The following is a 16,874-nucleotide window of genomic DNA, read 5'->3' as shown; positions in this document are numbered from 1 at the left end:
GAACTGGGGATGAGGCAAAGAGGGAGACGGGGGATGGTGGGGGAGTCAAATGACTGAGAAACTGCTCTTTTAGTCCCAAAAGCAGTGAGTGACATTCATGCAAGAATTACAGAGCTCCCTTATAGGTGAAGCACCTGCTTTTAATGCCTCAGGCTTTCTCTGTATAACTGGTGAAAGGCCTGGTTTTATAATCTCCTCTCATGGTGGGACTGAGTTTTGACCTCCAGCAAAAATAAAACTCTGTTCTGTGAGGCTATACACATGCTAATGTTAGCATGCTAACATGCTCACATGATAATTCTGACATGCTGATGTTTAGCAGCTCACCTTTTCAGTTTAGCGTGTTAGCATGCTCACATTTGCTAATTAGCACTAAACACTAAATCAATCAAATTTTGACCCAATGACAGCACTGATAGTCATGGGTTCATTAAAGTTATTGCAATTCATCCTGAGGGGACCTTGAACATCTATACCACATTTCATAGCAATCCATGAAACAGTTGAGACAATTTGCTCAGAAATACAAATCTCACGATGGTGCTACAAGAAAAGATAATGGGATCACCCATATCAGTAGCATGCATCCTCTGGTAACCACCAATGTCTGCACAACATTTCATGGCAAACCATCCAAAAGCTTTTGAAATATTTTGGTGTGGGCCGAAACGGTGGACAATCCCCACTTGTGTGGCTAGAAAAGCAAACAATTTAACACGACAAACCACTGCAGCAGCTGATAAAGTCTGTATCGTTCCTCTGAGACTCAGTGACTGATGGTGGTATTTAGTCAAGACACCTCTGCAGAGAGTGGATGAGATCATCTCCATTCATGGCCTGAGCTGCAGCCTTTTCAAAGCCGGGATACGAAGGAACAATGGCGCTCTATGAAAACCTGCAGTGAAATCCCAAACAGGCGCTCCTTCTCCAAGCTTTCCCATTTCCTGTGAATTAATAATAGCCGTGCCGGGGAAGTGGATTCTCTTTTAACAGCTGCATGGCAAAGTAGACAGATATAGCAACTGTTAAAGGGTGTGTTAAAGGCTTCTTTAAAGTGTCATTGAATGAAGCAATTAGTGTCACCGAATCAGGCTTTTACATTAATAGATTTCACAGCTTGCACAGCAGTAAAACATGCTGATGTGACATGGAGAACAAACCATACCGTATCAGAGGTGTGAAAAAGATCTGACTGCTGGGAGCTTCTCTCAGCCAAGAGCACCAACTGAAGCCGTGGTGGGCGTCTGCTTATTCATCGCTTGAGTTAACACACCAGAGAGAATAAAAATACCTCTATCACACTCCTCTGATGATCTGAAAAATCTCAGGCACAATGAAAAATTACTGTGTCTTAAGTTACTGAAAATGCAACGAATAAGAAAATGAGAGTGATTGTGATTATCAACAGAGCAAACTGACATGGACTCTGTAGTTATTTTCTGTTTCACCTGAAACTGAAAACTTTTCTTTTCGCTGATTCAACAGAAACGATAAAAAAAGACTAAAAATGGCTAAAAACGGTCTTTTTCTCAGAGAGAAACACGTGTGAGAAAAATCATGTATTCATTCAAATGAGTTGGAACGTGACGTCAGCGTTCTACTCCTCATGCAAGAGGCTGAGCACGTGCTGCTTTCATGTGCTATCGGACATGTTAAAATTGACACGAGTTGTGCGCAAAACGACACTCTACAGGTGTAAATGATGGAATTTGCTGTGACTAGCACTAATAAATAAAGTACATTTACTCAAGTACTGTATTTAAGTGCAATCTTGAGATACTTATACTTTGCTTGAAAACATTCATTTTATGTTATTTTATGCTGCACCACTGATAGAGAGAAATGTACTTTTTACTCCACTGTATTTATTTGACATTTGTAGTTAAGATGAAGATGTGACTGTTAATGTTACTGAAGCTGCCATCTGAAATGATGAGTGGAGTGTATACATTGCCCAGCAGATCCCTCATCCATATGTGCCAGGCATGGCCTACTGCACTGCAGTGTGGTTCATAAAGCATACTTCATCAACTCAAAATAGGCAAGGATATTTTTTTTGATAGAAGTGAGACCTCTCAAAGATATCTCCAGCTGACCATGTGTCCTGGACATGCCCCTCAGCTGTCAAAGTGTTGGGCCCTCAACACACTGATTAACCGCAACCCTCCAACAACCCTGTTCGGTTTCCCCACAACTCTTGGAACGCTTCAAATCTAAATTAAGATTTTCAGTCAAATGATTTCTTAATGTTTCTTAATGGCCTTACTATCACTCCTGACACTGATGGTGTTGCCTGAGTCAAACCTGTTGAAGAGCCTGAGAGCAATCCGTATCTCATCTTATCATTAACTCTCTAACTATTGTTTAATTTGATTTATTCTGTCCTATCTTACTTTTTTCATCATTTACTTTAGTACTGTGCACTGACACTTTATATATTTTTAAAGCTGAATTATACTGTACTGTCTGAAACCTGATGAAACGAGACAAATGAAAAGAGAAATTAAAAACATAATTTTATATTGTTGTTTTTGTGGAAACTAACATTTCATCAAATTATTCATAAGGTCAAAAACTCCTTTTTTTTTTAACTTTTGGTCTCTTTATTACAAAGTTGAGATTAAGTAAGAGTAGCAATACCATAATGTTTAAAACAATAAAATATAAAAGGCCAATCTGTACAATGAGTACTTTTACTCTTGTTAGTTTAAGTATACTTTGATGTTTTAAGTACATTTGGAAAATTTTTAACGCAGGGTTTTTACTTGTTACCGAGTATTCGTACATTGTCGTTTTGCTAATTTTACGTTGCAGACTACACATCGTACGTCGGACGTGGCAGTTTAGAAGTCCGAGCCTGGTAGGAGCACCTGAAGGCAGCACAGGGTTCAGGACTGAGTGAGGCGGATTCGGAGCCTCAGAGCGGGACTGAGGACCGCCGCAGGAGCCGGACACGGAGGGAGGCTTTCGCTGTCGGATACTGGCCTTTCTGCTTTACCCGGGACATGAAATCCGCATTTTAAAGGCGTTAAAAACTTGATTCCAGCCAAAGATGACGGTGGATTTTGAAGAATGTATTAAAGATTCACCCCGGTTCAGGTAAGAACGCGAAACTCTGTGTGCCGACGCACTCGTTGAACTGTTGAACGCCACAGTTCGCACCAAACATTTCTGGTCACATTATTTACCGCTGGCTTTGAATGCAACTGCCATGTCCATGGGTCTTCTCTGTCTGTCTGATGATGCGTGGGATTAATACCTGGATCCGATCGGCCAATCAGAGGTGTCTGGGTTACAGGAACGGTCAGATTTGTGGTTATTTTCACAGCCTCCACGTCAGGCATGTGTTGCAGTTGGCATGATGATGAGCAGTGAGGTGTCACATGGGAGCTGCTGAGATCAAAGTCTCATCTGTTGGTCCTCGCGTTGGCACATTGTCTCTCCTCCTCGTGTTGCCATAGTTTGGATTTTATCTGCATCCATGTTACAGACCAGATGATGTTCAGGAGATCATTGTAATAAGATACCGGAGCTTTGATCCAGAAGAAGTGAAGGCACTGGATGGAGATGATTTGCTCTTTTATGAAAGAATTCCTCACGACATCAAATGTCCAAAGGATGCAGTTCAGGGCAGAGCAGCAGCTAATGATTTTTCTTTCATCATTCTTTAATCGGTTAATCGTCTGGTCTGTAAAATGTCAGAAAAAGTCACTTTCCTATAGCTGAAGGCGATGTGTTCAGATGTCTTGTTCTGTCTGACTAACAGTGCAGTAATCTGTGGGTGAATCGATTCTGAAATTAAAAATGTTAGTTGCAGCCCTTCAAACAGTACGATGCTATGATTCAACAATCAAGAGACGACAGAAGGAGAGCTGCAACTGAAGCTTGTTTACACTGCCCGCTCTTTTCCTGATGAATCATTCTGGTCTCTAAAATGTGAGAAAACAGTGAAACATGGCCGTCACGATTCCCTCGGATCAAAGGTGACCTCTTCAAATGTACCAGAACACCAAAAGATTCAATTTCCTTTCAAACGAGGCAAAGAAAAGCAGCAGATCCTCAGAGAGAAACTGGAACCAGTGAATCTATGGGATTTTTCCTTTAAAGAAAAGAGAAATAATCAATTAAGAAAACATTTGCTGATTAGACTAAAGGTTAACAGACTGAGCCATCGGCTCTCGTTTCAGCCGTGTCACTAATCGTCGGATCAGAGGAAACTGAAGGTTTCCCCACACAGCCTGTGCCAGAGCCCCTGACCACCGTCCACCAGAGGTTACATAAACAAGGCAGGAATTTTCTACACCCACATCTAAACCTGGTCGTCTGCTCCCAACGAGGCAAGAGGCTCAGAGGGTCAGAGGGGGGGTCTTTGACACTTGAGTAGCGGGGGAAGATCCTTACTGAAGTAAAAGCACCAAAATGAGACTGTAAAGATAATCCACTGCAAGTAAAAGTCCTGCATTCAACATTTTACTGAAGGCTTTTCCCTTTAAATAGACCTTGAACTGTTCTCCAACAAAATATCTCATGATAACTACTGAAGATTTGTATGTTTTTAAAGCCATCTCTGCCATTTTTCTTGTGTTTTGCTTGTCAAACAGACTTAAAGTTAAAGGACGCCCTGCATGTGGAGTGACGACAGTTTAAAATGTGCTAAAAAGGACAAAAACAGATGCACAGATAGTCGGCAGAAGGAACCTGGAGTCCACAGGGAGTCAGACTGATTAGAAAATCAAATCATATATGACATTATTCGATTGTCGACTCTGATGCATCAGTGTGTGAGCAGTATTTGTAGTTTTATAAACAGTCTGGAAGTTTGGTCCCAGTCGAGGCATCGGGCTCCTCCAAAGGATCACGAGTTAACTCCGAGGGGTCATGAGATGATCCATTTTTATTCATATTTTGGACTTTTCTTTCATCTTCGCTCTGGTGGAAATGCTAATCAATCACAAAAGTAAATCTGCTCAGTAGTTTTATTATAAGGGGTCACAGGCTCATCACATGTCTTTATGTAGCATCTTAATCTGAAAGTGACTGCTGCTGTCAAATTAATGTAGAGGAGTAAAAAGTAGGAGTAAGTTCCCCAAAACAGAAAAGACTGAAGAGCAGTGTTTGAGTAAATACGCTCAGTTACTTTCCAACACTGCACTTGTGATAAAATCTCTGCTCCCAAATCAAAGACTTCCAGACTTGGCAGCAGCACCTTAATGACTGCCATCTGGGCTGCAGAACGGCACATCTCAGGAAGCGCTGAGTGAAGGGTATTCGCGCTCTCCATCTCCTTCCTCGTTTCATATGCAAAGCAGCGAGACAGGCTGCATGCTAAGGAGTCACCTACCTCTTTATTCACAGCCCTGAGACGCCTCTGTGTTCTTATTTCATGAATGGCTGGAGAACGTTATCTCTTATCAGGCTGGAATGAAAATCCGCCTCCTCTTCGTGCGCTGCACAGATGCGTCTCAGCGGCTTGAGAGGATCAAACACCCACTCTTACAAGCTCCGCAGCTCCGTCAGCTCGAGCTGCCCCCCAGTTTTTCTATCTGCTGCTGTTTAAACGACTCGAAGAGACGCTGAAAGAGACAAAGCAAACGCATGTTCTCGCAGCCACTGAAGCCTGTAACAGCGTTTTCACTGAGCCTTCAAACGGCTCCTTTGTGGAGCTAAAAGCAGCGCAATGTAGTGTTATGTAACAAGCCTGGAGGTGGACGGCTGGAAGGAAGCAACAGGCCCAGAGTGCAGGAAAATCAGGGCTCTTCACTGGGAGGATTGGCGTGATTGGCTCTGCTTCCTGCACGCGCTGGAAAATCATGCAGGAAATCAGTCCTGCACAGTTTTCTCTCACATGTCCCGGCTTCTCTGCTTGAGCTTGAGCCCAGCACGGGACATGGCAGGTTCGCGGTCTTCTCCTTTAAATCTGCTGTGTAAGCACTTCTCAGCGGCGTGATGAATCACCCGTCCAGTTCAGATGTCCTGAACAAACTGTTCGTGCTCTGTGTTTTGTCTCCATGGATACCCGGACAGATGTGAGGTTGCGACCGGCGATGCTCTCCACATCTGCTTTGAGAACGCGCTCTGTAATGATTACACGGCCACAGCAGCTCGTGTGTTTGTGTTTGCCCCGGCAAAACACAGCGCTTGAGCTGTTTTCTCCCCGCTGACATGTTAATTTGAGGTCACACTCACATACTGTCGGAGGACGATAACGAGGGGACTCGCTCACTCACAAACCAGAGTCTTGGGCTGCAGTTCATGTGAAGTGCACAGTTTTAAAAAGAGAAGCTCGTCTCCGGTGTTACTGGATTATGTGGATTTGCAGGTGCTTCCTTACTAACTTTAACTTTATTATTGTATTTTCAACAACACTGAAACAACAAGGTGCATTACCTGCAGCATCGTACTGACTGTGAGCAGGTCTCAGGAGTCATCTGGACTTTAGTGCTGAAAGGCTTTATACAGTTATGATGCATATTGAGGAGTTTCTCCTAACTCTGTCACTTAAGAGCTGCCCTTCGCCTCAGGTCTTCAGGACCTGAACCACTCTAAACGCCTCTTTATGCTGAGCTTCTGAGGACATTTCATTAACGCCCTCTTTGCTGTTTGGTGGGATTTCCAGCGGCCTTGCCGCTCTGTTCGTGTGTCCTTCAGCAGAATAAAACTATTGTCCAGAGAGCGTCTTGCTTCCGCTGAGGGACAGACTCAGAGGCAGAGAGCCACCATGATCCTTCCTCCCTTCCCGTGTGAACAGCTGGAGGCGGAGAGCTGAGGCGAGGCCGCCTTCACAGTGACGGTTTGTCATTGATTCGCAGAGCAGAGCGCAGAGCCCCGACAGGCGGCGTGTCCGAGGCCAATGACCTGCGGCGCTCGCTGCCACGGCGTCTCTGTGAGAGAAGGACCTGACGGATGGATGTGTGACACAGAGTCAGATGACTGGGTGACGGGGGCGTATGTCAGATTCCGGGCGACGGCTGGTGTGGAGGAATGCTGAGCATCTGGTGTAACGTCTCGCCTTTGAGAGATGAGTTAGCTGCAGCTGTTTAGTAGAAGTTTAAGGAAATAATAAAACATTAAAGTTTGGAAGTTATACAGTAAATAAAGAATATACGTCTGCAAAGTCGAGTACAGAGCGGTCAAACTGATATTCAGTAGAGGGTGCTGTGATCCACTTTCACCTCATAACAGCAGAGAAAAACTCGTGAAAAACCAAAGGTTTAATGATTATTATTTCCATTATCAATAAAACTGATGGTTATTTTCTTGATTAATAGTTTGGTCAAATACAACATAGTGAGAAATGGCCATCACAGTTTCCTAAAACCAAAGGTGACCTCTTCAAATGTCTTATTATGTCCAACCAACCTGCCAAAGATCTGAAATACTCAGTTTATTACCATCAATCTTTACAGCTGAGAAGCAGGAACCGATCACAAATAAGCTCCAAAAGCTCTAAAAATGGCTTTGGAATCAATCATTTGAACAGCAGAGATGTGAAAAACACCAGCTCTGCATGTTTTTCATGATAAAATGTTTCCAGGCGAAGTGGGCCGATGATGGTCCTGAATTATCGCTCGCTCCTTGTTGCATGTTGTGCAAGTGAACTGGAAAGTACCTGACTCATTTTGCCTCTGGATTTATTTTTTCTGTTTCAAAATGTACTCTCGCCATCTGTTTCCTCCTCTGTGGGGAAGGAATTTATGGTGGGATTACATTAGCTGACTTCATATTTAATACACATTTACCGAGAGGGTCTTGTTGCCAAGGAGGGCTTCGCGCTGGAGTCTCGTAAACCACCGCACAGACCTGCTACGTACGCGAAGCTCATAGCGCCACCACCAACATCTGAAGCCCTTCATGCTCGGAGTCATGTTGGACTCATGCGGTTCTTCTCGGTTCATGGTTGTGACAAACACGTTGTGGGAGTTTGGAGGATGCTTCTGGAAGATCTGCATCTCCAGCTGCGTGGAGCTGGAAGGGATTTCCACCGACGCCGTGGTCTTGTTGCTTCTGCTCTATTTCAGACTGACCTCCTTCCCTGAATCTGTGTCAGTGGCCCTTCTGTTCAGCCAACAGTGCTCCTCCCAAGACTGTGACTTTGGCCAGCTAAGGGGGGGGGGGGACTCAGCGTTATTGTGACTGGAAAAAAAAAAAACACTGCTGATACCGAGCTGGTCTCCATCACATCCATCTCCTCACGCAGCAGCAACTGATATCTTAATCATTTATAGCCTCCTTTCATTGCATATTTAAGGTCTGAGCCACAAAAATGTTCCCCATAAAGCCCGTGTCCTGTTCGGCATCAATTTAATGACCTCTGCTTGTGATTTCCGCATTAGACGCATTAAACTCATGCTCTGCTGCCACCTCCCCCGCCCTTGTGAGTTTATTCTGCTATTTTAATTTTCATCCCCGTGCTTGATTTAATGATGAGAGAGCTCAGCGGCGCTGGCCCGCGGGCGCTTTCACCATCCCGTTAAGGGCGACCGTGAGCTCTGTGCGCTGGAGCCAACGACTCCAGGTAATGAAAGTGACAGGGATTAAAGCAGCAGTGTGCGGTTTGAAGGCTTGCGCGTCCTAATCAGGGATTGGCCCACATTCGCCTGCTCAGATCCCCGGACGGCAAGGTGTCACACCTGGAGGCTTAGCGTCCAATTGGTGTCATGCTGATGTGAAGGACTGCAAACAGATCTAATGATACATGGAGCAGTGTGATTTCTTAATCACGGCGTTGTTGCCCTCCTACGGAGACGGCTCGGCGCCATTAGCTGAAAAGGCTTTCATCTTTTGAAAATGAGACCGGATGAAGGGCTTTTGCCAGTTGGAGCCTCGGAGCTCGCCAGGCTCCAAAGCATGTAGGGCAGCTGCTGGAGGGTCGCTGCACGTAGATGATCATTATAGAGTGTTTGAAGCAGCATACACTCAGCTGCAGGTTTATTATGCACACCTGGTTAAAACCAACGCAGGCTGATACAACAGTGCTGCAATGAATCCTCCCTCAACAAAGTGTTCAGTGTCTGTTGGAGCTGTTTTAGAGGTGTTTCTTGCCGCATTAGTTGTAGCTAAGTGTACCTGATAATGTGCAGTAACGCAGCAGATATACAAGCCTTCAGGTGGATTGGGGTGGCAGTATCTCCTGCTCAGTGTGTGAGAGGGTGTGCTAACTGTCTGCCTTCACTCCTCCAGAGATGCCTCAGGGTCATTTTCATATTCACTGCCAGGTGTAGAGAATCACTGCCGTCATTTTTTTTACATCTATTAAATGTGGCGCAATGCATTGTGGGATTGTTCTTACTGTATAATGCAGCCTTCAATCACTTAAAACAATCACTTAAGGCACGGCCTGGTGCATCCAACATGTCAAGGGTCGCTCCATCTTTCTACCGGTCGATTCTACCTCTCCGTGAGTACAAGCAGCACCATGTGATATTTTTGAAGTTGTACACATGGCAGAGCGTCTTCATGCCACCCGTGAGGTCATGGAACATTTTAGTTGTTTCATACAGTGCTGCAGAATGTATCATATTGTGTGTGTGTTTATATGCTGTATATTCCCAAGTTAATTGATGATTTGTGTAAATGGAGATTAATCCCTGGTGAAATGCTTCAGGATGCAGAGATGATGTCATCCCTGAGCCTTTTGTGTTGAAGGACGGGGGCTCACCACATGAGCCCTGGCTGTCCCTCTCATTTCATTTTAATGAATAGCAAGACGTTTCACACACTGCTCACACAAAGAGCATTGAAAAGCACGGTGCTGCATGCTGAACACTGTGCTAATCTGCTTCTGTCGGACATCCTGAGGGATGACAAAGACCTCGATCAGCCAGCGGACAACCGGCAAGAGTGTGAACGGTTTATTAAGTGCGATGAAATCTAATAGCCGGAGCTCATGGCCGCCGCTCTGCTCAGTTCCCCTTGTCTCTCTTTCAAATCAGCCATCCGGTGTTGCCACAGGTTGCGCATGCTGGGCCGCAGACATTGAATCAGCACTATGGCAACATCCTGAGCCCTAAATGATGGATGAGTTGTAGTAAATTGGCATTAGTATTCCTATCACAACCCACGGCGAGTGAGACCAGCAATGACTAATGCGAGGCAGGGGATTTCAAAAACAAGGGCCGGGCCAGCGAGCGCCGTATCACACACACACTGAGCAGATTTTTAGCGCTGATAATCCAAGCCTTTGGTCTTACTTCACAGCGTGCAGGGGTGAACGAAATCGCTCACAACTCGGCATTGTTTTCCCAAGCAGATTGGATTATGGTAATGGAGACCGAACATCTGATCTCAATTCTGCGTGGCTGTTGATATCAGATGTCTCATACTGTTTGGAAGAGAAAACGACTTTCCTCTTCATATGTGAGAGAAGGGCTCCACTTTTCCCAGAGATGGGCCCGATCATGTGTTATGTCAAAGACAGAAACATCTGTAAACATTTGTGTACATGTAGCGTAGCTATCAACAGGTTGCTGGAATCCCTCATGTTGGGATCGGTATCATCTGTGCACCTTCAACCCTCTCTGACCCTGCAGGGAGGGAGTTAAGCCTCAGCTGCAACGTGACTCCGTGGAGGGCTGCCGCCGTTTATGCCTTGTGAAATGGGCTATAATTCTGAGTTAATATAAATAGTCTGACTAATGTTCTGGGTGGATTACCCATACCGTAAAATAGATCTGTCAGACGAAGTGCAGGGTATGACAGCACAGCAGTGCAGCTCTCTTCCTCCACACTCTGATCAGAAATCATTTGGTGTTTCCACATCACGATTTTGCTTATTCGCTCTCCGTTGCAGAGTTACATGATAAGTCTGATCGACTCATCTGTCTGTTGAATGTGAAGCTACGGCCGGTTAGCTTAGCTTAGCACAAAGAGTGGAAATGGGAGCAGGTTGTAGCCTGGCTACAGCTAACAAAAGCCATTTACTAGCACGTCTGAAGCTCACTAATTAACATGATTTGTCTTTTTTTTTATCAGTAGAGAAACCAAAGTGTAAAATCGACAGTTTCACATTTTGTGAGTTTTCTGGACTATTTTTTGGCCGTGCACATAACAGGTAGTTGTTTTTACACCTCAGTTTTCACAAGATATCGTGTGTAATTGAGCTTTAGAGCTGCTGCTAGGTGTATTTTGATACCTTTGGACAGAGCTAGGCTAGCTGCTGCCTAATGCTACATTGTCAACAACAATCCATGTAGAAATTGGCAGGAAGAGGGTTAGCTAGCTAGCTAGTAGCAGTTAGCATCTAACAGCTGATGGGCAGCAGAGTGCTGCAGGGTGTTTTGCTATTGCAGCTAACAGCTAACAGAGCTAATGGAGCTAACAGCTAACAGAGCCAAACACACAGCTACTTTTAACTAACTGTGGATGATAATAACAAAGTAAAGAACCAACGTTTTGATTCTTGGATGGTTAAAATCCTTTTGGGATGTTTCCAGTCCTGGACTCGGTCAGACACAAAGAGACCTACGTACGAGTTCAAAGTGTTCAACTTGAGCGAAAACTTTCCACTTATCCCGAGGCTCCACGAATCTGCTTCATAAACATACAGGCAGGGAAATGAGAGAGGAACAGAAACAGTTTCTGGTTTTGTTTTTCAGGCAGAGCTGAACGCGAACACGAAGGCACAAGCTCAAACACATGGTCGGTGCGAGCTAGCTTGCAGCTGATGTCTGAACACTTGCTAAATTGGCTGTTTTGCGTGACTCGACGAGCACAAACACTTTCTGTCTGGACTTCAACAGACAGAAATTTGAGCGGTATCGATCTTATTTCCAAAAATGTCTAAACTATTGCTTCAACTGCTCTGAGAGTCTGGATTGTTTAAAGTGCGTCGTTGCTCAAGAGTGCATGACCTAGAAACATTTCACAGAGGCTCAAGCTTTAGGTTTTAAAAATCAGATTAATCTGTATGAGGTTTTCTCATTAGGAGTGCAGTGCGTTTAGCCTGGACTGACCTCTTCTTGCATTCAAAGCACTAATTGGAAAATACCCAATTTCCTCGGCACATCGCTGCTATCTCGTGGCCCATCTCTCAGCTGTGTTTTTAGACTTGTTTTTTAAGAGCTTGCCCTCCAGTCAAAGACAGCATGTGAGGAACTTCCCCTCGGCGAGACGGCGACTGGGCTCGGCTCTTTGGTCGCGGCTGTGCGTCATTTGTCAGCAGACGCGATGACCTGCGTTCGTTCCCGCCGCTGTTCTTGAAGAATAAAATAAGCATGACACGCGGTTGGACCCGTGTTTGACGGGAGGAGTAGAACAGAGAGTTATGACTAACAGACTTCAGTGTTTAATGTCGCGTCTCTGAAGCGTCTCCCCCGATGACCCGGCAGCTTGGAGAGCGGTGATCTCGGGGGAGGAACGTGGCTGGGTCGGTTCCAGGTGTGTCAACATCAGCCCGTGCTGCGTGCGCAGGAAGTGGAATAAAGCTATCGATAGAAGTGGCGAGCTCAACCACGCAGCGGTGCCTTTTGGCATCAATGGGGGAATAAGAAGGGAGGAATCACGGTGCTCCTCAGGCGCCTCGTCCCAGCTCAGTGTTGAAATGCTGAATCACACGTGTACAAGCATCTGTTTTTGATTTGCTCCATCCCTCTCGCTCCCTGCCTCACACTCTCCCCTTCTCTTCCCCTTTTCCGTCCTCCCTGCCTTCCTCTGTGTGCGGGGGCAGGCCTCTGGTCGCGGCTGGGCCAGAACCGGGTCTAGGGACAGGCCAGGAAGTGCGTCAGTGCGTCGAGATATTACAAACAGGTTCAGAGTAAAGGGCAGCACCCCGGGGAGGCGATGGGTGTGAGGAGCTGCTGACTCCCCCGTTATGACACCCAGCCCTGAGTCACAGCATAAATCTCGTAAACAGCCTTAAACAACTTCTAGTGTTAATAAAGCATAAATGACCGCCCACCACCGCACACAAGACGAGTATTTACGCAGATTTTTCTTTATTCCACGAATCCATAAGTGAAGACACATGTTTAGAGGTTGACCTCGGATGACCTTCGGTTCAATTTAAAGCCAGCTGTTTTAATAATCGATTGATCGCTTGGGTTCATTTTTCAAGCAGTGATTCAAAGTATTTGATGGTTCCAGGTGCTTTTCTTTGTTTTACATCATAGTAAATTAAGTATTTTGGGGTTTTGGACTGCTGATCAGGCAAAAAACAAGACATCTGAAGGAGTGTAATTTCTGCTGCTGTCCACAGACCAAACTCTGAATTGATTAATTGAATAAATAACCATCAGATTAATCAATAAGGAAAATAATGGCTAGTTGCAGCCCTGTTGTTGAGGATCTGGGAAATCATGATGGACGTTTTTCACTTTTTTTCTCACATTTATGGACTAAAGAGGATTAGAGTCCTCACTTTAAGTCAATTATTCTTAAACTCTAATTGTGTGGAGTCACTTTTCATACAAAATGCAGCTGTTTGCTGGTACCACCTTCTTCAATGTGACTATTTTCAGTTTTTTTCCTGTTTTATATCACTGTAAACTGTGAAGGATGAAATTGTGATGACTGGATGAACTAAAAAGTAATCAGCAGCTTAAGCGATAATGAGAATAATGGCTAGTTGCAGCCCCTGTTGGGATCGTATTCAGACTGAATTTCACATTCCTCTTTATTCATTGTTTTCTCACTCTTGTTGATGCTTGTTGTGTTTCTCCCTGGAGAGCGTGGTTTGGTGAGGAGGCCAATGAGCCGTGACTCGACTTCATTTTTTCTCACAAAGCTGCACAATTCTGCTGTTTTCTCTCCTCGCTCTGATTCTGGCAGAAGTGCTGCAGCTGTGATTCTCCAGAGGGTCATTTTCAGTGCTGTGTTTCAGCATTGTTAGCCGAGGACGGGCAGCGAGCCCACGCTTCACTCCGCTGCGCTCCGTCATTGTGTCTGCACGTCCAGTGTCAGTGCTTTCTGCCTGTTGCATGGCTCTCGCGCAGTTTGTGGGTTTCACTCAGGAAAGCTGGCAAAGAATCCTTGTTTTCTTGACTTCTCCCCACATTTAACGCTCCCGTCTCAGGTTGAGCAACTCAAGCTCCAGGCTTTGGGCCCCTGTTTTCCCGGCATCCTCCCTGGCTTTGTGTCCTCATTGTGCTTCCTTGCTGATGTTAGTTCTCCGCTGGGTGACACAGGATCAACATTCAGGTCCATGGCCTCGTGGGAAGGGGTCGTAGGTTATGGAGTAGAGCCAGAGAGTGACATCAGGGGCATTTTGCTGACTTCAGACCAGAGGAAACACCTGGGGGAAGCCCAGAAGGAGGTGACAGGATCCATCATCTCTCCTGTTGATGTGGGGATGATGTATGAACAAGCTCCACATGCTAATATAAACCACGAGTCTGCGGTGTCTCCAAGGCGGTTGTGTCATTTCTTTTGCATCAAATGTAAAACAGCAGAGTTGCAGTTGACGTTTTCATGTTTGGAGAAAATGCTGTTGAGACTGAAAGGGAGCTCGGCCTGATTGACGTGGAGGCTGCCTGTCGTTCCTGCGAGCACCATCTCTCCGGCTTTCAGACAGGAAGGAGCTGAATGCTTCACACGTCTGGTATGCCTTTCTAGTGCAAGCCAAGCTGCGTGTTTAGCCCACAAAAATGCCGGGAAGACTCCCAGCTCAGCCCCACCACCGCCGGACACATCACGCCTGTGTGGGGATTTTCACTGAGGGAATTCAGCTATTTCACCAAAATGTCAGGGTGTTACGCCGTAGGATTGGCTCACTGTGAGCGGCGCTCTATTCTAGCCGCTTTTCACCCCGGCGGCCTGGTGAGCTGCCCAGAAAAAGGCTGCGAGGAGCCCCGCGTCTGTAGGCTTTATTGTCTTCCTCCCTTCAATGGAACATTGTCCAGGCCGGTTCCCATAGCCTCCTCTGGATCCACTGTGTGTGTGTGTGTGTGTGTGTGTGTGTGTGTGTGTGCGTGTGTGTGTATGTGTGTGTGTGTTCCTTCTTACGTCCTGAATATCTTCATTGACATTTTTATGTGTTGCCGTCATCCCAGACCACCCTGAGTTAATATAAACCTGCGCCGCCAGCCGAGACCTCTCATATCCTGACCTTTCTCTGGCCCGTCAGCCCCTCTCCCGTTTACCCCCGCTGATCAGCGGCGCCCCTCTCCCCACCCACTCTTACAATACTGTTGTGACGTCGGACACATCCTCTTGCATCCTTTGTAATAACAAACACCCGGTTTGAGACTGCGCGCTCAGGTCTGTTTCCCTCTTTGCGGTGCACAGGAAGCACTCGCAGACTCGTCCAGTTCAACGTTGGAGTGGTGCAAACGCTGCTGAAAGGGTTCATCTGTGTCACATTTCCTCTACATGACCGTCTTTGTTGGCTCGGTGTTGGAGGTGCCATTTACCCGTGGGCGGTGGTGGCCTAATTGTGCGACCCCCCCCCGACCGTAGCTGATGGGGGGATGGATGGAGGTGGCACTGCATTATGTATGGCGACGACACCCAGCTGGTTCGTCAAAAAGCCTAATTCATCAGATATTAAAGACCCTCTTCCTGCCGGGTGCCAATTTGACAATACAGGAAAGTGGAAACAAGAGATGATCCAAAGACCGACACAGGGGCTTTAAATCAATATTGTTTTTATTAGCCTCGCTACCAGCTAAGCTATGCAAAGTCGATCCACCAATTTGGACCAGATTGAAAAATATCAATAACTATTAGACGCAAATTTTGTGTAGACATTCGTGGTCTCCAGCAGAGCTAAAAGAAATGACCAAAAGAAAATTAATCGGCAACTATTTCGATTATCGATTGATCGTTTAATTTCTTTAAGCAAACGTGCCAAACATTTGCTGGTTCGAGCTTCCTAAATGTAAGAATTTGCTGCTTTTCTCTGTTATTTATCATTGTAAATAAAGAGGATTTGGATTTTGGACTGTTGGTTGGACGAAAAAGCAATTTTAAGATGTCACTCTGAGAAGTTGTGATCAGCATTTTTCAGTTTTATGACATTTTATAGACTAAACGATTCTAATAAAACTAATGAAGACTTTACAATACGACACCATACCCTCTAAAAATGGGCTGCTGATGTGAAGCGTCCATGTTTGTTTGGTTTTCAGGCTCTTCCATATTTTGAGGTGCAGTCAGATATATCTGAGCTGAGTTAGTAAGTAATTTAAAGTCACATTTCAATTAGTTATATTTCCAAATTGAATATTAAGTCAGCATCTTTTGTTCTTAGATCAGTGCCTCTTTATTTTTATCGTTTCTTAAAGCTTATTTAAAGTATATTATAATGTATTCCTCACATTTGAGAAGCTTTAACCTGCAACGTGCACCAGAATTAATATAAATGAATCCTCGTTGTTAATTGAGTCATTGAAGCGTCCACTCAGTCCGTTTGAGCTTTTCACATGTTAGAATCAGCCCACCGTTGCTCAAGACGAGCAGAAAGCCGCTGTGGTATGTTTGAAAAAACAATAATTTGAATGTGATGTTTGGTCAGGTCTAGTTTCAGACTGTTGCATCACACCAGCGGTGGTTTTTCCTCACTGATGTTTTATCCATTACAGACATTACAGAGTGAAAGCAGGATTGTTGTTTCTTCCTGTTGCTCATATCAAACTGGGACTTGTTGTTTATGGGCTTTCCAGAATGACTTCACCGCTGACCCACTGCAGCTCAAGGTCACGCGGGACCTGCCGGCCACGTTCCCATTCATTGTCCCTTTTTTCAGCCGCATTCCAGCTCAGCTTCCAAGAACCGCGCTGTCAGCAGGAAGTTCAACGCAAGGTCCACTGTAAATACTGTACACCGAAATCGACCCAATCCGCCTCATCCGCTCTGAGTTTATTGCATTACACACAGTAGATTTAGCTCTTTGTCTGGACTGAGTGTCATCCGTCGCTGCTAACTGATCTCTGTAATCTCCT

The 16,874-nt window shown here is 45.3% G+C and overlaps 1 protein-coding gene across 7 annotated transcripts in view; it reads left to right on the top strand.

The window, feature by feature from the left end:
* Positions 1–2,919: 2,919 nt before the first annotated feature.
* LOC143326615 (arf-GAP with coiled-coil, ANK repeat and PH domain-containing protein 3-like) overlaps positions 2,920–16,874 on the top strand; it is a 61,414-nt gene continuing 47,459 nt past the window's right edge. For all 7 annotated transcript variants that reach the window (XM_076740326.1, XM_076740328.1, XM_076740327.1 and 4 more), the window contains exon 1: positions 2,920–3,099. In XM_076740326.1, the coding sequence (XP_076596441.1) occupies positions 3,053–3,099 (47 nt within the window). In that variant the 5' untranslated portion in view covers positions 2,920–3,052. The remainder of the gene's footprint in view (positions 3,100–16,874) is intronic.

The sequence above is a fragment of the Chaetodon auriga genome, chromosome 10 (genome assembly GCF_051107435.1).
Source record: "Chaetodon auriga isolate fChaAug3 chromosome 10, fChaAug3.hap1, whole genome shotgun sequence".
Taxonomy (NCBI): Eukaryota; Metazoa; Chordata; class Actinopteri; order Chaetodontiformes; family Chaetodontidae; genus Chaetodon; species Chaetodon auriga.
The sequence above is the reverse complement of the archived record's forward strand: the minus strand, read 5'-3'. Positions and strand labels throughout refer to the sequence as shown.